Raw genomic sequence first — 23,263 nt, forward strand, 5'->3', positions numbered from 1 at the left:
AGCCGCGGGGCCCCGGCAGGGCGCTACGCTACGGAGGCGGCGCAGGGCGCTGCGCGGGACGGGTCGGGCCGGGTCGGTGTGCTCGCCCGCTCCGCCACTCAGCGCGGGAGGCCGTCGGGGCAGCGCGCCGGCGGCAGAGGGCCTGCCCGCCCTCCGAGAACAAGTTGTGGGCCGGCCGGCGCAGGCGAGCGAGCCCGGGCCGCGGGGACTGAGGAGGCGCCGCGGGTTTGCGGAGGTGAGTCCCGCTCCTGGGCCAGGCCAGGGCCGGGGGCGCGGCCTGGACCCCCGAGGGGCCGTGGCTGACGGGCGGCGCCTCCTGGGCATTGGCCGGTCCCGGCCGGGCTGGGGGCGCTGCTGGAGAGGGGAGCCGGCGGGACCTCGGGCAGGGGGAGACCAGCCCAGGGTGCTAAGGACACGGGAGGCGGCCTCAGCCCCTCCTGCCCTTGAGTGCCCTTATCTCCGGGCAGTGTCCCGGCCCCGGCGACGTTAGGGGATGTGTCCCGGGGCGGCCCCGTGGAGTAGGGGAGCAGGCGCGCCCTGTGTGCCCACTGGCCACCAACCACACTTTCTCCTCCCGTCCCTCTCTTGCTGGCGCTGGAGCGAACCGAAAAGTTACCCATGGTGGCCCTGAGAATGTTTGCTAGGCTGCCGGCCGACCCAGCTCTTCCTGTTGCCCACAGGAGGGGCCCTTCTGATCCTGACCAGCGCAGCCTTGTTGTGTGGTCAAGTGGCCCTGACTGGGCTGGCTCTCGGGACCCCTTAACACACAGGAATTTGTGACCGGACTCCAGGCAGCAGGACCCCAGTAAGGCCAGGCCTGGGAGTTTGGGGTCCTGTGGCTCGGAGCCATGGCGTCCTGTGAGGGAAACGGGCTCAGTTGGGTGCTTGGTAGTTCCGAGCTTTTCCTGGGAGGCCCTCCTTTGGAGATCCCTGAGCTCCTCTCTCTGCCTGGGTCTGGGGGGCTGTGTGAACCACTGTTAGGAGGATGCCGGTAATCACCCTCCCGCCCCCAGAGGCTGGAGGGAGGGGGTAAGTCGATCCTTCCACTTCTGAGTGCTTTTCTCAAACGTGGGGAGAGAGGTAGTGTTTCCCTGGCCCAAGTTGCAGAAGGAGGGCCCCAGATGGACGGGGAGCCTGAGAGCCACTACTCTGCAGCCTGGCTGGTGGGAGCAGGTCTTGGAGAGGCCAGCTCAGCCTGGCCTTGCTGTTGAGCTCCCCTTACTTCCTCTCAGGTCGTTCTGCTCCCGGGAGGAGCACCCCTCTTTTCTTCTGCATCTGAAACTCTCTAGAGCTGCTTCCCCTGAGCAGCCAGGCTGGTGACCTTGTGACCTACTGAGAGCCAGGCTTAAGCCCCGCTGGGCCCAAAGCTCAGCGATTGCACAGCTTTAGACAGGGACCTTCGGTCTCGGATCTTGTGTCTCTGCTTTGAGCCCCCCCCAGACCACAGGCTCTGAGAGCAGGAAGTGGCTGGGCCCTCCGATCCTGCATCCGGAGGATGGCTCCAAACCCCTCTGCCCTTCTTGATGGGGTAAATTTGCTGAAACTCCTTGCTCTCAGGCCCTGCATGAAATTCTCTGGGCCTCTGTCTCTCAGGTGGCACTCTACTAAGCCCCACTTTACAGACCCGGAGGCCGAGGCTGAGGTGCAGCCGTGGCTGTTGGGGAGGGTTGGATGGGGCTGCACATCCAGGTCTCTGATCTGCGAGGATGCCTTTCAGCCTCTTCCTTCCACCACCGACGGTTTGTCTTTTATACATGGAGTTGAGAAGAAGGGCTCTGCTGCCCTAAAAATTTTCTGAAACCACAGATGTTTTCACCGGCCTGAGCTGGTTGGTGAAGAGCCTAAGGGGTGCGGCCCAGACCCTGACCAAGGGTGCTCCGTGGCCTCCGGGTCAGCTGGCTCCTCACCCTGCTCTTTTGCCTGGACTGCCTCAGGCCCTCCCACCCGGCACCCACAGGAGCATCCCAAAGCAGGAATATGGTTGTGTCTCTCTTGCTTAATCCCTTCTGCCAAGTTCACAGGCAGGGACCACTCCCCCCCACCCCCTGCCCCGCTCTGCCGAGAATGCCCAGCAGGCCTGTGGTATCCCTTTGGCTGTCCCCGGCTCCCCCTGTGCCCAGCACTGCCCCATTCGCACCAAGGCAGGGTGGTCAGCGAGCATCCTCTGTCAGCTGCTCGCTGGCAGGCAGCTCTGGTGACCTAGCTCTGAACTCGGAGGGGAACTCCGGGGTTGGAGGGGGAGGCATCCAGAATGGCCCCTCTCAGGCTCTCATGGATGAGAAAGGGTCACTGGCCTCCACCTTCTTTGAATGAGCTGGAAGGAGGCTGTGGGTGGAGTTTGGGCTTGGAGACCTGCCCAGCCACACCCTGTCATCCTGGGTCACTCTGCAGATGGCTGTGCTGGTGCTGCCAGGACAGTGCAGGGAGCCGGGGGCTGTGGGAGAGCAGCATGGGGCCTCCCGACGCCTGCGGGATGTGCTGTCCCTCCAGTAAGGACTTGTCTGGGGCACCCAGGGTGGACTCGCACAAGGCCGAGTGGGACACACGGCCTCACTGCCTGTCCTGGCAGCACCATCTCGCTTGAGCAACTGCTCCACACCCTGCTGTCTGCTTCCCTGAGGTCAAGGGCTGCAACCCCCTTTCGCTGGTGGCCAGGCTGGGGGACATGCCTGGATGGTGTTGCAAAATATCAGAAGGAAAATAGGTTGATAGCTGCTGTTGACGAGAGTCATGGTGTCTTTGTCCCAAGGAAGGCATCCATGGCTTCTGCTCCTCTGGGTCGTCTTGGCCTAAGGCCAGAGTAGGGGAAGTCCTCCCACACCCGACCCCTCCACATCCACACTTCTAGGACCTCCTGCCCCTCCCCCCACGGAAGGGGAGAGGCCGCGTGTTTGGAGCCCCTGCAGCTCCTGAAAAGGTACTTCCCTTTGGGGTGAGCTCGAGGCTCCAGTGCCCTCACTGTGAGGTGGCTCTGCCACCCTCGAGGCCCGAGGTCACTGGGCTGCCCGGGCCAGGGCTGCTCCTGCTGCCACTTGGCGAACAGAAATGTGGCAGTGCCAAAACCAAGCACACACATCATCAGACGGCAGTGAACTCGTGAACTAGAAACGAGATCCTGGTGGCATCCCTGATTCCCTGACAATAATTTCCTTTTTCATGATGTACGACTGAGGCGGGTACGACTCCAAAGACAGAGGACACGCCGTGACCCTGTCTCCTTCCGGGAGGCAGCCCAGACCCCCACGGCTTGTCCTCCAGCCTCTGTGCTGACGAGCTGCCCCTCACCCACGGGTTTGATTTTGAGGGGCCTGTCTCCGCTCCTCCCTCCCCAGAAAGCAGGGGCCCTAGAAGCAGAGCAAATCCCACCTGACACCTGCTGGTCGTTTATGTGACCAGTACCAGTGGGGCCCTGAGTTCTGGCCTGTGGCTGGATGCTTCAGGGCTGAGGTGCTGGACAGGCAGAGAAGTCCAGAAACGCCAGCAGAGCGGCTACCTTAAAGTGTGTGCAGGCAGGGATCTCGGGCTCCAGCATTTCTCCCCAAGTTGGATGACAGGGAGTGCTCATTACCATTTTGTTCCTGGACCTGGTTCTTAGGGGCGTTGATAGCAATTTTCAGCAGAACCTCCACAGTCTCCTCTCAGAGGTTGACGATGCTGTTGTTGGGTTCTGGCCCGGCTTGGGAGGGCATCTGGGCCTCACAGCACTCCTAGAAAAGACTGGCAGGGGGACATGTGCCCTGTGGGCAGTTGGAGTGGCCAGGTGGTGCCAGGACCTGGGTCCAGATGAGTCCCGATGGCTACTGGCTGCTTGCCCAGAGCTCTGCCCCACCTGGGCACCTTTCCCTGGTGGCCCCAGCCATGGGCAGAGCCAGGCTGAGGGAGGCCTTGTTCCCTATGGCCCTGGCTGGCCTAGAGGTAGTTGTGGCCTTGGACCAGGTAGCGAGGAGCAGCTGAATCAGGCCACGCCCCTGGGGCCTCCAACCTCTGGGTGAGGGACAGATGCAGCTTCTAAACGGTCATAGTCCCCGGCCACTTCCCATGGGAGTGTTTCCCTGGGGCAGTGGAGGTGGGACGGCCTCTGTGTGGCCTTTGCCTCGGGGTTGGCCCCGGTCTCGGGGTGGCAGGCAGAGTCATGTGGCCGGTCGACACCACTCTCCGATGGACTCTGGCTCCTGCCGATAAGCCTGGGGGCTGGGGCTGCTGCTCCAGGGGCCAGAGTCCAGACCCTTCCAGGAGAGGGACAGGGCGTGCCCTCTGGGTGGATGTGCTCTTGGCAAACCTGCCACGAAGCCTCACCTCCCAAGGCAGAGCCCAGGCACGAGCACCGTGGATTTGTCCGGCTGTAGTGGAGCGGTGTGGGCACCCCCCTCAGAACCCTGGTCCTCACAGCCCTGCAGGCCGCCATGCCCCTGAAGCTTGGGGCTGTGGTCCCGGCATTCCGGGCACACTGCAAGGCAGACATGTCTCCTGGACTGTGTCTGCTGTCCCTTTGGTGCTCCCCAGGTAGAGCCGCCACGTCCCCAGTGGCCCAGCCCCTAACTCTGCACCCCACTGTCCTCCCACCTTGCGGGTTTGGGCCCATGAACTGCTGATATGGGCGCCTGACCCCTCGAGGGTGGCCGTGGGAGGATGCTGTCCCACCCGTGCTGGGACAGGGGCCTCCTGGCATGGGGGGTGTTGTCCCAGCCTGGTTTCTGGAAGGGACGTAGGTGGGTTCATTCACTGTCCTGGCCTGTCCCTCCCTCAGGCAGGAGTACCAGGCTTCACGTCTGGTGGGTGCAGCTGGGGCACCCGGGCACAGGGAACAATGCTCTGGGAAAGCCTGGGGTCCCTTCACGGCTGCTCTCCCTCCATGCCCTGTCCGGGCTGGTTTTGGGCGGCCTGTTGGGGTTGCTGCAGTTGTGAAAGCACCGTCGTTACAAGATGAGATTTAACGAGACTTGTGCCCGGGGCCCTGAGTGGGAGGTGGTGTGCAGTTGGCACATGGCAAACCAGCCAGGCGTGGGGCACGTACATCATGAACACGGCTGGGCAAAGCGTGTACACGCGTGTGGAAGCATCATCAGGTGGCCCGTGTCTGCAGAGCCTGGCTGTCCCACGGGACTCTGGTGCCCTGTGTGTGCGCCCCACAAGCTAGCGGGGGCAGCCTGTGCTGATGCCCGCAGGACTCACGGGAGCCCCCGGAGCGTTGGGGGTACAGGGAGTAAGGATCCCGCGCCTCCCCGCCCTGGACCTGGGGTTCAGCCTCTGCCAGGTGTCAGCTCAGCTCTAGTCCTCAGTCGGGTAACCTGCCGTGGGAAGTGCCCAGAGGGCAGTGGGACGAGGTGAGCTGGGTGAGGCTGTGGGGTGTCACCCCCGGGACCCGGCTTGCCACCACCAAGACAGGCGCGTCCCACGCAGGGTCCTGAGGAGGGGTCACCCTTGTCCGGCCCTTCGTGCTCTTGTCACTCTGGGGGAGGGTCCCCTGCTGTCCCCAGCCGCTGCGGAGTGCTGGTAACGCCGGGTGGGGGGCTGCCATAGCCCTATGCCTGCACTTCCCTGAGGCCAGATCTAGGCCACCATCCCGCTCAGATCTAGGGCAGCGGTTCCCGAACAAGGGCAAGGAGGCACTGGCTTGGTCTGGGTGGTGGGACAGGCACACCCACCCTTCGGGCCCTCGGGAGGCTGGCATTGGCAGCGTCTGAGCCCAGGGTTCTGCCGGGAGACGCGATTATGTTGCATTGTTCCTGAGACAGAGCAGCCAGGGAGCGGCCCTGGGCAGTGCCGTCGGAGCCCAGGCGGCCTGGGCGCTGGTGAGTGAGTGAAGGATGCAAGAAAGCATGGATGAAAGGACCTGACTCGGGGCGGGAGCACAGGGCCTGGGCCAGGCAGCCAGGGCTCCCCATCACCCCGGCGGGCCGAGCAGGGTGTGGGGGTGTTGGTGCTGCCATCCCCAGAACTCCCCAGAGAGGCCTTTCGAGGTCACCCTCCCCTAACCCTCTTGATTGCAGGATCGGAGTTTCCTGAAGGTGTGTTGGGAGGCTGGCACGTGGGGTACAGCTGCTGCCGGGCTTGGGTGCAGAGCTGGCCCCTCTTGGTGCCTCGTGTGCTGTTCACATGCGGTAGGGGCACTAGCGTGCACCCCAAGTGTCTGTGACAGGCCTGAGCGCTCAGTCCCCTGAGGCTAAGGGCGTCGGTGAAGAGCAGGCGGGTCCTCACAGGACCTTGGTGCTCCTTCCTCCCAGCAAGCCAGGCCCACAGGCCCCCGGGAGGTCCAGGGCTGTGTCCTCACTCTTCCCTCGGCTCTACCTGCGTCAGGCACACGTGATGCCAGCCCTGACCTGGCTGCAGGTGGACTGTCTACCCCCACCCGTCCTTTGTTCTCACAGTGGACACCGGTCTGGACCCAGGCTTGAGTAGTCTTGCTCCATGGACACCTTTCACTGGGCTCAGCTTCAGCTCAAGCCCTCACCTGCTCAGGATTTGGCTGTGAAAGGGGAGTGTCAGAAACGCTTGGGCTCTTTTCCCACGAAGGGTTCCTATGTGGAGTGGGGTTCAGGAACCTAGGGGGGCTGTGCTAGTTGTTGTGGTGTCCCACTCGTAATCATGGGAGAGGCAGGTGTCTTGAGTGACCCTGCTTGAGGTGGACGTGACCACTGGGAGTGTGCTCTAGCACAGCCCAGTATGGAAACCTTGGGCGGCCATGGCTGTTGCCCCTGGAGTGTGGCCCATCTTCGTGGAGGTGAGCATCAACCACAGTAGAGGAAGGACCTCAACTCAGCATAGGTGGTACGTGGTTCACGCGGGTTTCATCCTGATTCCAAACCGACCTGGCAGCACATTGGACGTGTTGGGTAATGTAACATATGCTACAGAGATTCCGTTTACCTGTCCTGCCTTTCTTTCGTGGCTGTCGGAGGGTTAGAAATGACACCTGAGGCTCGTGTGATGCTCCCACTGGACGGCACTCCTGTCGGCAGGAGCCTCAGCCCTTCCTTCAGGGTCCAGGTGGGCAGTGTCGGCTTTAAAGGCCACTGGGGCCTCTGCCCCCACCGTCGGCTCTGGTCGTGCTGAGCAGGGGAGGCCTGAGTGGTAAGTGACTTTCGGGATCTCCAGGCCTTTCGGGCCCTATGCTGCTCTATCCTGTCCGCGTCCCTTGGAGGAAAGGGTCCAGGTGAACGGTATTGCTACAGGGGACTCGGCTGGTCTGACTGAAGCCGTTACGGGGCAGAGGCCCAGACTTCTCCCATCCCTTCAGCCTCCAGAGCTGCGTGTGCTGCTAGTCACTTAGGTGTGGGCATCCCCACCCGTGTCCCCTGGACGCAGCATGGACCAGTGCTTCAGAGGCCTGGGCGCCCTCCAGCCTGCCTGTGTGCAAGGACGCGTCCACCATTTCCACCCCTGCTGCTGGCCCCTGTGTCCAAGGGACTTGTTTGGAAGCTGGGAGAAGGGTGTCATTGGGTGACAGTGGACCTGGGGGTGGGGGCAGGGCTGCTGGTCACCTCTTTGGCCAAAAAGCCAATTGGACGCCCACCTTGGCCCAGAGCCTGGCCCAGGCATCTTCCCTGAACCTGACTGGAACGTGCCTTATTTGAAATGAGATGCACCTGGCCTCCCATTTCAGGGCGGATGCTCTTGGGCCCATTGGCCTCCCCCTGGAAGGCGGGCAGCCTCCCGGGTCCCTCCCTGGTCACCCATCTCTGGGTGGGGGGAGCTGTCCCTTCGGAAGGGTCATGGTGGCGACTGCACCTCCCTGTGACTTTGGACGGCGCCCAGTGCCCCTCCCAGAGGCCGTCCTGCCAGGGCTCACCTGCCCCGCTGGGCTCTCCTCCCTTGTTTTTCTTTTCTCTGGCTAAATATCCCCTAAATCCTTTCTTTTAAGGCTGATACCCTTTTGGCCAGCGACCGTGGCACAGCCGCTCCTCCCCTGTGGGAGCAGAGAGGGGGTGCCACTCCAGGGCAGAGGCGAGCTATGCGCCGGGGCTGCAGCCCTGTCGGGACCCCGGCTGTGGAGACCCCTAGTTTGGGCTCTCCTTTGCCACCCCAAGGCCACTTGTGTGCTGGGAACCTCCCTGGGCTCCTGGGGGCTTGGTGCCTGTGAATCACGCTGTCTCTTCTCTCTCTTTATCTCTGTGTCATTTCTGTTGTTGTTGTGTGACTCGGACCAGCCCGGCCGCCCTGTCTCCTGCGTGGGTGCCCTCCTCCATGCTCCACCTCGCCAGCCGCCGCCGGCCACATGTGACCAGGCCCGGCTCTCAGCGTGGCCACCGTCGCGGGGGCCATGGGGAGCTCCGCCTCCTCGCTGGCCACTGAGACCGAGTCGGACCACGGCTTCCCCAGGGGACTGCCCTACCCGGGGCCCCCGGCAGCGGCCGGCTGGTGTAGGGGCGGCCCTGGGGGGCCTGTCTGGGGCGACACCCTGGTCACCCGGCAGCACCAGCCCCCACGCCCCCGGGCCCGAAGGTAAGAAGGTGGAGATGGCGTGGCCCCAAGGGGCCCTGAGGGGCGGGTGCTGCTGTCAGGTGCCCCTTCCTCGTCAGAGGGACTTTCAGAGAAGTGGGGTCCCTGTTCCTTAGGGTCCTCTGGCGACTCACATTCCCCCAGACACCCGAGAGGCTCTGGGGTTGCTCACTCAGTAGAGAAGGCCCGGGATGCCGGCCCCTCCTGGAGCCGGGCTGCAGGTCTCGCCCGGCTGGTCGGAGGTGGTTGGGACGGGACCTTTCAGCCCATCTTGAGCCCGGGGCTTGCTTGTCTGCTGGAGCTGGAGCTTCTTGCTGGGTGGGGAGGGGCAGGGGCATAGCATGCACCGAGAATGCTGGCTTGCTTCCCATGGGATTTGGGGGGCACTGCCCTGGCCCCCCACCCGTGCGTGGTGCCCTGCTCTGATGTGGCTGCCTGCAAGGGAGCAGAGGGGGGCGTGGGTCCCCGCTGGCAAGGCTGCACACGCCAGCTCCCGCCAGCTGCAGCTGTGGCTGCGCTCAGACCCGCCCAGGCTGCCCTGGATCACCTGGAGAGCTTCCCCTTGGGGTGCTGGGGTGACGGGCGTGGGGCAGCCCGGGCACTGTGCCCACTGCTCACGTCTGGGTGAGTTGGGCTCCGACATCAGCCACGCACACACGGACGCCCCTGCCTTTGCCCCGTCCTGTGGCCTCACTGGAGGGAGAGGTACCTGGTGCCCAGCAGACACTCAGGGTCCACGGACCTCCAGCCAGAAGCAGCCTCGCTCTCCTGGGCCCCCACACCTGGGCTTAGTGGGTAGCAGACACCCTCCTCCATCTCCCGAAGGCCCCTGCCAGCTGCCCTTGGCTGTCACTTCTCTCGGACACAGCCCACTTGTGCAGGACAGTTTCCTGGTGTCTGTGGGCCCCACGCATGTCCTGGGCTCACCGTCTAGGTGGCCAGCAGGCGTGTGGGAGCAGGACCCGCCTCCTGGGAAGCTTCAGGGGTAGTATGAGTGGTCTTGTCTGAGTTACCCTAGTGGACGGAGTCATGAGGGCTTGAGGTCCAGAGGGATGTGTGGGAAGCGGATGGTGGCAGGGACCAGGAGTTAGCAAATCGCCTCAGCTCGCTTGTTACTGTATCAGTGACGCGTTTTATCGGGGTGTAACGTAACCTACCGCCAGACCCTCCGCTCCTAAGCCTGCGGCTCAGTGGTTTTAGTCCACGTGTGCGGTTGTGCAGCCATCAGCACGATCCAGTTTCACAGCATCTCCGAGACCCCATCTCCTGTCCATTTGCGGTCACCTCCCACCCCCTGGAAATCACTCATCCACTTTTGGTCTTTGTGGATTTGCCACAGAGACCAAAAGTGGACATTTTACGTTTTACGTCAACGGAATCACACCTTTGTGCCTGCCTCTCTCACCGAACATTGTGTTTTCCGGGCTCATCCACGGTGTAGTATCAGTGCTTCACTCCTTTTATGGCTGAATGATGTTCCACTGTGTGGAGTTTACCTGCTTATTAGTTGATGGACATTTGGGCTCTTCGCCCATGGATTTTATGAATCTGCTGCCGTGAACATTTGTGTACCGGTTTTTGCATGGACGTGTGTTTTCACTTCTCTTGGGTAGATACATAGAAGTGAGTTGCTCGTGTTTATTGTAAGTTTATGTTTAACTTTCTGAGAAACCGCCAGGCTGTTTTCCACAGTGGCTGCAGTGTTTCCCATCCCCACCAGCCGGGCAGGGAGGGTTCTGGTTTCTCCCCACCCTCCCAATGCTGTTACCGCCCTCGGTTCTGATCCTGGCCTCCTGGTGGTTTGAGGTGGTCGCTCATGCTGGTTTGATCAGCTTATCCCCAGTGGCTGGTGCACCTCTTCACGCCTTTCTCCATGCACACGTGTCATTTTATTTCTGCGTATTTATGTCCTCAGGATAAATCGCCAGGGGTAGCATTACTGGGGCCAGGGGGCAGGGGGGCTGCGGCGAGCAGCAGAGGTGGCGACCCTGTGCCCCAGCGCGTGTGTGCCTGTTGGATCTTGGCTCACACTGACCAGCCAGCAGCCTGGGCAGGCAGCGCCCTCTCTTACTCTCTGGCCTCCCGCCAGGCCTCTCCGCGGGCTGGCGCATCCGGCCTGGCACTCCAGGCAGGTACTGTCTGCCCCTGGGAGCAAGTTGTGGGAAGAGCTGCCAGTGACCTTGAGGAATCCAGACACCCAGCATGGACACTAGAAGGAGCGGCGCGGGGGGCTGGGCGCCACAGATGCAGGAAGAGGGGCAGAAAGGCCGGCTGCCAGGACCCCTCCCCACACCCATACTTGGACACGTGGACATGCACGTGCGGACGGTCCGGCTGACTCTTCCCCTGCTCTCATGGGCCCCGGGCATCGTGAGGACACCCGCCGCATGCAGCCCACCCTTCACTGAAGAGCCTCCAGGTCTGGGCGTGACACCCACCACCAAGCCAAGCCAGGAGCTGCGAGGCCTTGAGGAGTAACGGGCATCCACCACCTACGAGCTCGGGCCTCCCCTGGGGACACAGAGGCGGAGAGGACAGCCCAAGGCTGGCTGAGGATGACCTTAGAGGGAGGGGCCCACGTGCCCCTCAGAACCAGCAGGGGGTCAGGTGGCCACATCCTGCCTGGGAGCCTGGGCTCGGGTCTGCTGGCCTGACCAAGCAGGGTCCTTGAGTGGGGACAACACTTAACTCCTCTCAGCTTTTTTGGGGAGGAAAAGGCCATCCCCAGGCTCCTGCAGACCCTGCGTGTCCCAGGCCCTTCCATCACCTCCCTTTTGAACTGGAGCTGAGTGTTGCAGCCCCAGAGAATTGAGGGCAAAGCAGGTATTTCGTGTCCGTTTCCCACTTGGCTGGCCTTCCTGTCATGCGGAGTAACGCCCGTGTCCTGGAGTTCGGTATGCTGGTCTCCGACTTCCAGGCTTTGTCTGGTGCTCTGGCCTCACCTCGGACACTCTAGGGATCCAGGTCCTGGGCCCCCAGCACATCAGGGTGGCCGTGAGGGTGACCCTGTGTGTGGAGACCAGAGCAGGGTAGTTGAGGGGGTGGGGGCGAAGGCCCAGGGCTCCTCCGGACACCTGGTCACTGACCCCAGAGCCACTTCATCTCCGCCCACCTGGTGACGCTGAGGTGCAGACTGAGGTGTGGGCCGCAGGGGTCCCTGAGGGAGCACAGCTCCCACCGCCTCCAGGTGTCACTTGCTGTGTGTCCTGGGTGTGGCCTCATGTTCATCCGGCCCAGGGACTGGCCAGCTGTTGGGTCATGAGAGTGGGTGGGACTTGGGCTCTCTCCCCCTCCTGTGTCTGCTCAGCATGTCTGGGACCACCAGGGGCCTGGAGCTGAGGGCAGGTGTGTCCTAGGAGGGCCCCAGGCCCACCTGTCCTGTGCTGGGGACAGGGGCCCGAGTCTTCTCCCTGGACACCCCTGCCAGGAGCAGGTGGTCCACAAAGCGTCAGACCAGCTCTGCAGGCCAGGTGGGGCACCCAGGGCAAAAGACCATCCTCTGAGCCTGGGGCCCACGTGGAGGCTGCCCAGGACCCAGCGTGTGTGTGCACGTGTGTGTTTGTGTGGGCACACATGTACCCACGCCTTGACCGTGGGCCCTTCTGTCAGTGCGGAGCAGCGGGGGAGGCTCCAGTCATCTCCAGGCAGATTTCTTAGGCTTTTGGTAGTGCAGAAGCCAAGGCCAAAGCTGACCTGGCCAGGCCCCACCCCCGTGCTGGTCACCCCAGGGCCCGTCCACCCACTTGGGTGCTGTGGGCAGCCTGTGAGTCTCAGCCACACGCCCAAGAAGGCAGCTTCACAGTTTGCTCTGGGCCAAGGAACAGTCGCGCTGCTTGGGGGACATTGTTTGTTTGTTTGTTTTAATATTTATTTATTTGGCTGAGCTGGGTCTTAGTTACGGCATGTGGGATCTTTTAGTTGCGGCATGCGGGATCTTTAATTGAGGCATGCGGATCTTTAGTTGCGGCATGCAGGATCTTTAGTTGCAGCATGTGGGATCTAGTTCCCTCACCAGGGATTGAACCCAGGCCCCCTGTATTGGAAGTGCGGAGTCTTAACCACTGCACCACCAGGGAAGTCCCTTGTTTGTTTTTTCTGAAGAGGGAACTTTTCTTTCTTCCTGAAGGATTTGGCACAAACATACCATAAGAAGCACAAGCTTCGTGCCTTGTTATAAAGAACAGTTGAATTTTCTGCCAAGCAGAGCAGCTACAGTCAGGGTAGGAGACTGTGTGTGTGGAGCGTGGACGCCCCTCGCACCCAGGTTAGTCCTCAAGAGGCGGGTTGCGGGGCCAGCTCTGCCCACCCCAGAGGCTCCCAGAGCCCTGCTCCCACCCGCCTCCTCAGCCCCCAGGAACCATCAGGCTCCTCTCTGCCTTTGGGTTTGCCCGTCCTGAACGTTTCCTGTGGACGGAATCACACCGCGTGTGGCCTCTTGTGTCTTTCGGGGCTCGTTGGTGTTGTGTGTTGGTGCTTCGTTCTTCTTGGTTGCTGAATGATATTCCATGTTTCGTTTATCCATTTATTCATTGATGGGTACTTGGGTTGTTTACACCTTTTGACTGTTGTAAGCAGGTCTGCCATGAGCATGTGTGGATGTGTGTTTGTGAAGAGCACCAGTTTTCAATTCTTTGAGCATATACCTAGGGGTGGAATAGCTGGGTCACAATTGTGGTAAGTCTGTTTAACTTTTTGAGGAACCGTCAAACTGTTTTCCAAAGCAGCTGTAATATTTTACATTCCCACCAGCAACGTAGGGAAGGCCTGTGGTTTCTCCAGATCCTCGCCAGTGCTATTACCGTCTGCCCTGTTGGGTATGAGGTGGTACCTTGTAGTAGTTTGATTTGCATTTTCCTGATGGCTGCTGGTGCTGAGCATCTTTTCATGGGCTTTTTGTGTATCTCTGGGGGAAAGTCTCCTCAAGTCCTCTGCCCATTTTTTAAATAATACTTATTTATTTATTTGGCTGTGCTGGGTTTTAGCTGCAGCATGTGGGATCTTTTAGTTGTGGCGTGCGGGATCTAGTTCCTCAACCAGGGATCGAACCCCAGTTCCCTGCATTGGGAGCACGGAGTCTTAACCACTGGACCACCAGGGAAGTCCCCATCTCTGCCCATTTTTAAAAACAGGTTGTTTGTTGTGTAGTTATAAGAACTGTTTATATATTCTGGATCCTAGACCCTGATCAGAAATAAATGATGGGCATATATTTTCTCCTGTAGGTTACCTTTTCACTTTCTTTATGGTGTCCTTTGAAGCATGGAAGTTGTTAATTTTGATGAAGTTTTTTTTTCCCCTTTGTTTGCCTGTACTTTTGGTATCATATCTAATAATACATTGCCAAATCCAAGGTCATGAAGATTTACTCACATTTTCTTCTTCGAAGAGTGTTATAGTTTTCGTTCTTACATTTAGGTCATTGATGCATTTTGAGTTAATTGTTGAATGTGGCATGAGGTAAGGCTCTGGCTCATTCTTTAGCATTTAAACCCAGCTTTCCCAGCACCATTGATTGAAAAGACTGTCTGTTCCCCATTGAATGATCTTAACACCCTTGTCAAAAATCACTGACTGCGGCCTTCCCTTGCAGCCACACGCACTCGCCCGGGCCCATGGCTGCGGTCGGGGAGTGGTCCTGCGCACGCTGTACCTTCCTGAACCCAGCCGGCCAGCGCCAGTGCTCCATCTGCGAGGCCCCGCGGCACAAGCCTGACCTTGACAAGATCCTGCGGCTCAGCGTGGAGGAACAGAAGTGGCCCTGCACCCGTTGCACATTCCGCAACCTCCTGGGCAGGGCGGCCTGCGAAGTGTGTGGCTTTGCCCCCGAGCCCATCCCCGGGGCCTCCCTGCTACCCGTCATCAACGGGGTCCTGCCGGAGCCCAAGGGCAGCTGCGGGGAGGAGGCAGGGCCTGCGCGGACAGCAGGGCTGGCGGCCGTGGAGCCAGTTGGGGGGCGGCCGGAGGAGGTGGAAGGGGAAGAGGGGGGCGCGGCCGCATCCGGGAGTGGCTGGGCCTGCCAGCGCTGCACACTGCACAACACGCCCGTGGCCAGCTCCTGCTCGGCCTGTGGGGGGCCGCGGAAACTCTCGCTGCCCAGGATTCCTCCCGAGGCCCTGGTGGTCCCAGAAGTCGTGGCTCCTGCAGGCTTCCCCGTCATGCCTGCCCCGCCTCAGCCCGGGGAAGGTGCCGATGCCAACCCTCCCTCTGCTGCGGACCAGGAGCCTCCCCGGGGGCCACCCTTCAGCCCCTTCTCGCCTACCCTCCAGAACAACCCTGTGCCTCGCAGCCGCCGCGAGGTGCCCCCCCAGCTGCAGCCACCGGTGCCTGAGGCCACCCAGCCCTCGCCCTCTGCCAGCTCCAAGGGGCCCCCCCAGGGCCTGGGGCGGACCGCGGCCGGGACCTCCCGCCTGGCGGAGCTACTGTCGGGCAAGCGGCTGAGCTTCCTGGAGGAAGAAGCAGCTGAGGGTGGCACCACGCTGCGCCCACCTGGTCCCGCCAGCCCTGCCCACTGTGAGGCTGGTGGCGCCACACCGGGCAGCGACGTCATTGACCTGGCTGGCGACACCGTGCGCTACACGCCCGCTAGCCCCTCCAGCCCTGACTTCACTACCTGGTCGTGTGCCAAGTGCACGCTCAGGAACCCCACAGCTGCCTCCCGCTGCACGGCGTGCGGCTGCTCCAAGCTGCATGGTTTCCAGGAGCACGGCGAGCCTCCCACCCGCTGCCCCGACTGCAGCGCGGACAAGCCCGGGCCCTGCTTGGCCCACAAGGCTGGCCGCCTCTTCCCCACAGCACCGTCTGAGCGCCCGGGCCAGTGGGCCTGCCCTGCCTGCACCCTACTCAACACGCCCCGAGCCAAGCACTGTGCTGCCTGCCACACCCCCCAGCTCCTGGTGACCCAGCGCCGGGGCGCAGCGCCCCTGAGACGCAGGGAGAGCATGCACGTGGAGAAGCGGCGGCAGACGGACGAGGGCGAGGCCAAGGCCCTGTGGGAGAACATTGTGGCCTTCTGCCGGGAGGTGAGGCCCCTCTGCATCGTCTGTCCTCCCCCGCTGTCTCTTCTCCAGCTGGGGGGAGGGTGGTACCCTCTTCCCGAAGCTCAGAGCACCCGCCGGCCCTGAGCTTGGGTGGGGCCACCAGGTCACTGCTCGCCTGAGTGTGCTGGACCCTTCTCCCTCTGTGTCCACAAGGGTCCATGACCCCACAGTCCGTGGTTCTGACCCCTCGGCCCCGCTGTGAGTTCCTGCAGATGGTGGCCCCACAGGGAGGTGGGGACAGGCAGCAGCTTCACGCCAACAGGCAGGCCTGGTGCTTCCCGAAGCCGCAGAAACCCTGCTGAAACTCAGGGTTGGGGTGCCCCTTCATGCCTTCTTCCCTTGGAGCTGCAGGAGGCCTGAGCCCAGGGCATCACCCACCCCCAGGGGCAACTGGAGAGGGTGTCCATTCCCCCTCATGCTGCTACCCTCTGTCAATGCTGGCAGCCCATCCAGGAGCTTGTGTTCTGGCTGCCCTGCTCCTGTCAGGTCCCCCCACTTTTCTTCCTGGGGCCTTCAGTGCAGTGGGCTGTGCAGGGAGGCCACCCAGGCTCCCTGCAACCCATGCCCACCACGCAGCCTACAGGCTGGGCGCTGCACCCTCTCCCTGGGGCTCACATACTTCCCACTGACCTGTTGCCCGGCCAGGCCATCCACAGGGGTCAGGGGGCTACACATGTGCCCACCTCTTCCTCTGGGGCTCAGGCAGCAGGGTGCTCTCTTGGGCAGTGGGTCCAGCCTGACCTGAGCCTGTGGCCATGGTCTCTGCAGAATGGCGTGAACTTTGTGGACGACAGCTTCCCCCCTGGGCCCAAGTCTGTGGGCTTCCCCGCGGGCGACAGCGTCCAGCAGCGTGTGCGACAGTGGCTGCGGCCCCACGAGATCAACTGCTCCGTGTTTAGGGACCACAGTACCTCGTGGTCCGTGTTCCACACTCTCCGGCCCTCAGACATCCTTCAGGGGCTCCTGGGGAACTGCTGGTGAGTTTGGGGCACCCACTCGGGGCGGGCAGTGGGCGGCAGGCAGGCGGGCCGTGTTCTCCGTGAGCCCCAACCTCACGCAGGTTCCTGAGTGCGCTGGCGGTGCTGGCAGAGCGGCCGGACCTGGTCGAGCGGGTGATGGTCACGCGCAGCCTGTGTGCAGAGGGCGCCTACCAGGTGCGGCTCTGCAAGGATGGCACATGGACAACGGTGCTGGTGGACGACATGCTGCCCTGCGACGAGGCCGGCTTCCTCCTCTTTTCCCAGGTGGCGCCGGCGGGCGCGGGGTGGGCGGCAGGCGGGGGCCGGGCGGCAGCAGGCCTCACAACTCCAGCCCCCCCTGCAGGCTCAGCGCAAGCAGCTGTGGGTGGCCCTCATCGAGAAGGCTCTGGCCAAGCTGCACGGCTCCTACTTTGCCCTCCAGGCCGGGCGCGCCATCGAGGGCCTGGCCACGCTCACCGGCGCCCCCTGTGAGAGCTTGGCCTTGCAGGTCAGCTCCACTAACCCTCGCGAGGAACCAGTTGACACTGACCTCATCTGGGCCAAAATGCTGAGTTCTAAGGAGGCTGGGTAAGAGGGGCGGCCATGCTGGGGCATGGAGTGGTGGGAGAGGCAGGGCCAGCGCCCTCTGACTTGTACCACGTCTCACAAGATATCTCGGGCATGGGCTGACCCCAGCTGGAGCCTGGCTCCCCAGCTGCACTGGCCGTCCCACCTGCCCTGGCAGGGTAGCAGCAGGCAGGATGCTGTCCGTTGGTCTGTACCTAGAAGGCCCTGTCCTGACTTGGGCCGGTGATGACCATCAGCGTCCTCATGGAGCTGTGTGGAGTGAGCCCCACAGAGGCACCTGGCGGCAGCAGCCGGGGCAGACGGGTGGGGGGAGTCGGGGGGACTTCTGAGCCCCAGCATGCATTGGCCAGTGTCTGGGGGGGGGGGTCCCGGACCCCAGGCCTGGGAGAGACAGCTCATTGGTGCTAGGACCCTTGCACTCAGCTGTTGCTGGGCAGTTAGGCGGCCCCCCCCCCTCAGGGAGCCGCAGCCCTGAGCTGGCAGGATCAGCCGGCCTCACCAGGCCTCCGAGGGCCCTGGGTCTGCCTGTCCCCCAGCCCAAGCCCTCTGAGCTCTTGGGCCAGCACTTCCTGAGTCCCATGTGTCTCACGTGGGTCTCCCAGAGGCAGGGAGGGCCCCCCATCTCGTGCTGCACCTCCCCGGAGGCAGGTCCGGGCCGGCAGGGGTCCCCTGGAGAGTGAGCCCACTCCCCCGTCATTGAGGCCAGCAGGGCTGCTCTTCCTGCACAGGTTCCTCATGGGCGCCTCCTGTGGGGGAGGCAACATGAAGGTGGATGATGCCGCCTACGAGAGCCTGGGCCTGCGCCCCCGCCACGCCTACTCCATCCTGGACGTCCGTGACGTCCAGGGCTCCAGGTAAGTGTGGGCGTGTGGATGTGGCAGGGGCATGGGGGCATGAGCGTGGCCCTCAACCCTGTGGTCCGCAGGCTCTTGCACCTTCGTAACCCGTGGGGCCGCTTCTCCTGGAACGGCAGCTGGTCGGACGAGTGGCCGCACTGGCCGGGGCATCTGCGTAGCGAGCTCATGCCGCACGGCAGCAGCGAAGGCGTCTTCTGGATGGAGTACAGCGACTTCATCAGGTACTGGACGCTGGGCAGCCATGTCCAGTGTCGGCCCCACGGCTGCCCTGCTTGCCCCAGTGTATGCGGTGTCCTTCCCCAGGGAGCCTGGCCTGTCCTTCCTGCCAACCAGAGGCCTGGTCCATCCTGGAATCCGGGTCAGCACAGGGTGGGGGTGTTTCTGCCAGGACTCTGTCTGTGGGTCAGCCTTAGGGCCTCACGCCCCCTGGTGGTGTCCACAGGCAACAGCCAAGACCAGGGCTTCTGGGACACTGATCCCAAGAGATCCCGATGGGCAGGATGCCTGCTGGGGTTACCCTGCCCAGGGACGAGCGCCGTGTCCGGAGCAAGGGTGGGGGCTGCTCAGCAGGGCCGTCCTCTCACTGCCCAGGTACTTTGACTCCGTGGACATCTGCAAGGTGCACTCGGACTGGCAGGAGGCGCGTGTGCAGGGCTGCTTCCCCAGCTCGGCCAGCGGGCCGGTGGGCGTGACGGCCCTCACGGTGCTGGAGCGCGCGTCCCTGGAGTTCGCCCTCTTCCAGGAGGGCAGCAGGTGGGTGGGGGCGGGGCGGCAGGGGTGGGGCCGGGGCGGGGCGGGGTGGAAGGGGCGGGACAGCTGGGCAGGGCCTGGCCACCCGTGACCCCTGCGGGCCACTGCAGGCGCACGGACTCGGTGGACAGCCACCTCCTGGACCTGTGCGTCTTGGTGTTCCGGGCTTCCTTCGGCAGCGGTGGCCGCCTGAGCCTGGGCCGCCTGCTGGCCCACAGCAAGCGTGCAGTCAAGAAGTTTGTCAACTGCGACGTGATGCTGGAGCCCGGCGAGTACGCCGTGGTGTGCTGTGCCTTCAACCACTGGGGCCCCGCACCGGGCCCACCGGCCGCGCAGGGTGAGTGACCCATGCCCGCCCACACAACCCCCACCCAGGCCCGCTGGTGGGACCCCTGCCCCCCCCAGGCCCGGCATGGACCCCCACCCACGCCTTCCGGCCACTCCGCAGGGTAACCGCCCTGCCACACCAGCACAGCCCTGCCTGCACCCAGCGGGGAGGTCTGCCCGCTCTCCTCACCCAGTGCCCCCCACAGTCTCCGGCCCCTCAACGGGGGTCCCACGCGGCACCCCGGAGCCGCCCGGCCACGTGCTGGCCGTGTACAGCTCAAGGCTCGTCATGGTGGAGCCCGTGGAGGCCCAGCCGACCACGCTGGCGGACGCCATCATCCTGCTCACGGAGAGCAGGGGCGAGCGGCACGAGGTCGGCGTGGGTCCGGGGGGGAGGGGGAGGGAGGCGGCTGCCCACCCACCCACCCACACCTGCACTACCTGCACCCAGGGACGCGAGGGCATGACCTGCTACTACCTGACGCACGGCTGGGCGGGGCTCATCGTGGTGGTGGAGAACCGGCACCCCAAGTCTTACCTGCACGTGCAGTGCGACTGCTCAGACAGCTTCAACGTGGTGTCCACGCGTGGCAGCCTGCGCACCCAGGACAGTGTGCCGCCCCTGCACAGGTGGGCACCCCTGCACCACCACCCCCCCACCGCCCCGCGGCCCCCAGCCTCCGCAGGCCCTCATCGGCCCCCCTCCCCCAGGCAGGTCCTGGTGATCCTGTCCCAGCTGGAGGGCAACGCCGGCTTCTCCATCACCCACCGCCTGGCGCACCGCAAGGCGGCCCAGGCTTTCCTCAGTGACTGGACGGCCTCCAAGGGCAGCCACAGCCCCCCACTCACGCCCGAGGTCGCTGGCCTGCATGGGCCCCGGCCGCTGTGACCACCCTGCCCCCACCTGCCTGCCCCCGCACGCACTTTACGAGGGAGACCCCAACACAGGATGCTTGAACCAGAATCTCAGGACCCCCACCCAGGGAGCGCCAGCAGCATGGCGCAGCTTCCCCTGGGCCTTCCTTCCTGCCCCTCCCTCCTACCCAGGGCCTCATAGCCACCAAGCAGAATACCTCGAAGCAGCCTCTAGCTCGAGGGAGCTGTGTGCCAGCTTCTCTGACCAGCCCACCTTGAGGTCTGGCTCAGATTGCCAGGGCCAAGGTAAGGCTGCCCCTTCCCATGGCCTGGGGCCTCCTGCCTGGGTAAGGCAGCAAAGAGCTCCATTCACAAAACCAAATCTGGGGTGTCAAACGCCAGGACCCCAGCGTAGGAGCAGGGACCGCCCCCGTTTTGGGGGGTCAGAGAACAGGACCCTGGGGTGAGCAGGGACCACCCCCCCTTGAGGGGTCAGGCCAGGACCCCAGGATGAGAGCAGGGACCACCCCCATTTTGGGGGGGTCAGAGGCCAGGACCCTGGGGTGAGCAGGGACCACCCCCCTTGTGGGGTCAGGCCAGGACCCCAGGTGAGAGCAGGGACCACCCCCATTTTGGGGAGTCAGGCTAGGACCCCAGGATGAGAGCAGGGACCACCCCCGTTTCGGGGGGTCAGAGGCCAGGACCCTGGGGTGAACAGAGACCACCCCCCTTGTGGGGTCAGGCCAGGACCCCAGGATGAGAGCAGGGACCACCTCCATTTTTGGGGGTCAGGCCAGGACCCCAGGATGAGAGCAGGGACCACCCCCATTTTGGGGAGTCAGAGGCCAGGACCCTGGGGTGAGCAGGGACCACCCACAGTTGTGGGGTTAGGCCAGGACCCCAGATGAGAACAGGGACAGTCCCTTTTTTGGTGGATCAGAGGTCAGGGCCTCAGGATGAGAGCAGGGACCACCCCCTTGTGAAGGTCAGAGGCCAGAACCCCAGGTGAGAGCAGGAACCCACCCCCTTTGTGGGGCACGAGGTCAGGAGCCTTTTCTCCCCAGTTTGTCCCTAGGTCCCATCTCCCCCCAAGCCCTCATGAGGCAAGCAGGGGTTCCTGGAGTCCCAGCAGTGTCCCAGGAGGCAGGTGCCTGGCGACCATGGGCTCAAGCAGGGGTGGGGAGGGACACTATGCAATTCCTGGAGCGCCAGCCAGGATCGAAGCCATGCCCCAGGCTGGGGTTGGGGCAGTGGGTCAGGTGGTCCTGAGCCCAGGCCCAGCCCTGTGCTTGGTGAGGGGGTTTGTCCTCAGCACCACCTGACCTCTGCTGGGAGGAACAGTCCAGGAGAAATCCTTGGCCAGCCCTGTCCAGGCACATGCAGGGTGTGGCCCTTCCCAGCCCCTCCACGCCTCAGAAGCCCAGCGTCCTCCCTGTGGCTGCTCAGCCCTGAGTTCTGTGTCTGCCTGAGGATGACTGAGGCCAGCTTTCTGGGCCACCTGGCCTCACTGTCCTGCAGCCCCCAGGCAGCGGGTGGCCCAGTCTGTGGCCCCTCGCTTCCCATGGGACTTGTAGGGGGGTGGGTTTACACCTGGAGAAGCACCCAGAAGCACTAGACTCCCCTTTGGGCCTCCTTTATATTTCTCCTTTTACTCTGAGCTGTGAGTATTTTTAACCCTGTACATACGGCAGCTCTTCTGACACAGAGGCTATTTTATCAATTGTCAGTACCATCCCTGTAGGATGATTCTCCATGGGTGTTTCCAGACTCAGGCTCCGATGGACCAAATAAAAATGTTTTGTTTTGTAAGGATTGCTCCTCATCTGTCTCTCCCAGGGGTTCCTGGCCCCTCACCTCTCCTCCAAGGGCTGAAGGGCACCAAGGCCCTCCTGGGGACAGCTCCTCGGGGTGGCTGAGCCAGTGCCCAGGCCAGCTTCACAGGGAGCCTTTAGGGGTACCCTGTTCACCAGCTGCCTGTACCCCAGGAAGGACTGGGTATCCAGGTAGGACAGAGGCTCAGGCCAGACCCCACAGTGGTTGGCAGACTGGTCCCCACGAAGCCTCAGAAGGACCGTATGTGTGCTCGGCTTTTCCCAGAGAGACATCTGCGCTCAGGGCGCCTTTCTGGATCCATCAGAGTCATGGGCGGAGCAGAGGAGTGAGGGGCAGGGAGAAAAGTTTGTCTCCCACGGGTGGTGGGGTCCTGTGCCCCCTCCCTCCTGTCCCATTTTACAGATGGCAGCCGGGACCAGGCACACAGCCTGCAGTCCCAGCCTGGGCTCCCAGGTGGAACGGCGGCGGGCCCGGCCTCCTAGCCAAGAGGGGGGCTGGGGTGCAGAGGCCGCTCGGAGGGTGTAAGAAGCCTGTCACAGGCCAGCCTATCGAATGTGAAAGCAATTAAAGCCACCAGCAGTGTTGGCTCCAGGCGGGCCTCGGGCAGCAGGGGAGCTGCCACAACACATCTCCCCTCAGCACCTAGAGACGCCCGCCCTGCTCCACGGCTGCGCGGCCACGCCAGACCTTCTCCTGTGGGGCGGGGGCTGGGCTCCCCCGTCACCACTGGGACGTCCCGGGCAGCCTGCACCCATGTTCCTCCAGCCCCAAGATGGCCCAGGAAGCGAGATCAGAGAGGCCCAGCAGGGGTCTCCACAGTGGGGTGGGGGCTGCGTGCCCACCCTGTCGGCTGGCCTGGAGACCCCGGCTCACCCCAGCCAGCACCCGCTCCCCTGGCACCCCTGCTCCAGCAGGGAGGGGCTGAGGGGAATGGGAGCTGGGGGCCCCCCCGCAGGCGAGACCCTTGGTGGGGACGCGGCAGCTCATGGGAGGTGCTGGCGGGGGCTCAGGTGGCGGTCCCGCCAGGGGCGGGGTCAGGGCCCGGGGTGGGGGCGGCCACTGTGATGCGGGAGAAGGAGGGGGAGCCGGCTTGAGGAGTGGACTTGGCCTGCTGGGCCTTCCGCCTTCGTCGGGTGGCACCTGGACCCAGGCCTGTGCGAGGGGTGGACGAGGGTCGGAAGAGGGCAAGCCGCCTCCGCACCGCCCAGCCCCGCTCCCCGCCTCAGCCACTGCCCGCTGTGTCTTTGACCCTCCGGCCACAGGGGCCCCTCGTCCGGAGCCCACCTCCACTCCCCACATCCCCCGTCCCCTCCCCGTCTCTGCTGGGCCAGATCCCCCCATGACCCCCTTCTGGCCCCTTACCCAGGCCGCCTGGCTGCCCACCCGTTGGCCGCGGTGGCCTTCCTGAGGCGGGTGGTGCTGTGTTCTCACTTGTGAGGCATCCCTGTCAGAAGCACTTAGTGTACAAATTAGCTGCGGCCTCCCGCCTCCTCCGCACGGCTCTGGGCTCTGGGCGCTGGGCTGACTCTCCCGCCTGCCCTGGGCGCCCACCCACGACGGAGCAGCGGGGCTGGTCCCGCTGACCACCTCCTCTCCCGGGCTCCTCTCTGGGCCCCTG

The 23,263-nt window shown here is 63.5% G+C and overlaps 1 protein-coding gene across 3 annotated transcripts; it reads left to right on the forward strand.

The window, feature by feature from the left end:
• On the forward strand, positions 1–21,621 carry CAPN15 (calpain 15). 3 transcript variants are annotated; one of them, XM_061208809.1, is made up of 13 exons: positions 2–235; positions 8,148–8,442; positions 14,030–15,458; positions 16,245–16,453; positions 16,537–16,720; positions 16,800–17,023; positions 17,752–17,877; positions 17,949–18,101; positions 18,472–18,633; positions 18,741–18,967; positions 19,164–19,330; positions 19,409–19,587; positions 19,669–21,621. In XM_061208809.1, exons 2-13 carry the CDS (start codon positions 8,261–8,263, stop codon positions 19,844–19,846), a joined length of 3,420 nt encoding a protein of 1,139 aa, XP_061064792.1. In that variant the 5' UTR covers positions 2–235; positions 8,148–8,260; the 3' UTR covers positions 19,847–21,621. The 3 variants fall into 3 exon arrangements, with proteins under 3 accessions (XP_061064794.1, XP_061064792.1, XP_061064793.1); XM_061208810.1 differs by lacking the exon at positions 8,148–8,442; XM_061208811.1 differs by lacking the exons at positions 19,164–19,330; positions 19,409–19,587; positions 19,669–21,621 and adding an exon at positions 19,079–19,150 and having other exon boundaries at positions 1–235.
• The last annotated feature ends 1,642 nt before the right edge of the window (positions 21,622–23,263 follow it).

This window comes from Eubalaena glacialis, chromosome 13, assembly GCF_028564815.1.
Source record: "Eubalaena glacialis isolate mEubGla1 chromosome 13, mEubGla1.1.hap2.+ XY, whole genome shotgun sequence".
Lineage (NCBI taxonomy): Eukaryota > Metazoa > Chordata > Mammalia > Artiodactyla > Balaenidae > Eubalaena > Eubalaena glacialis.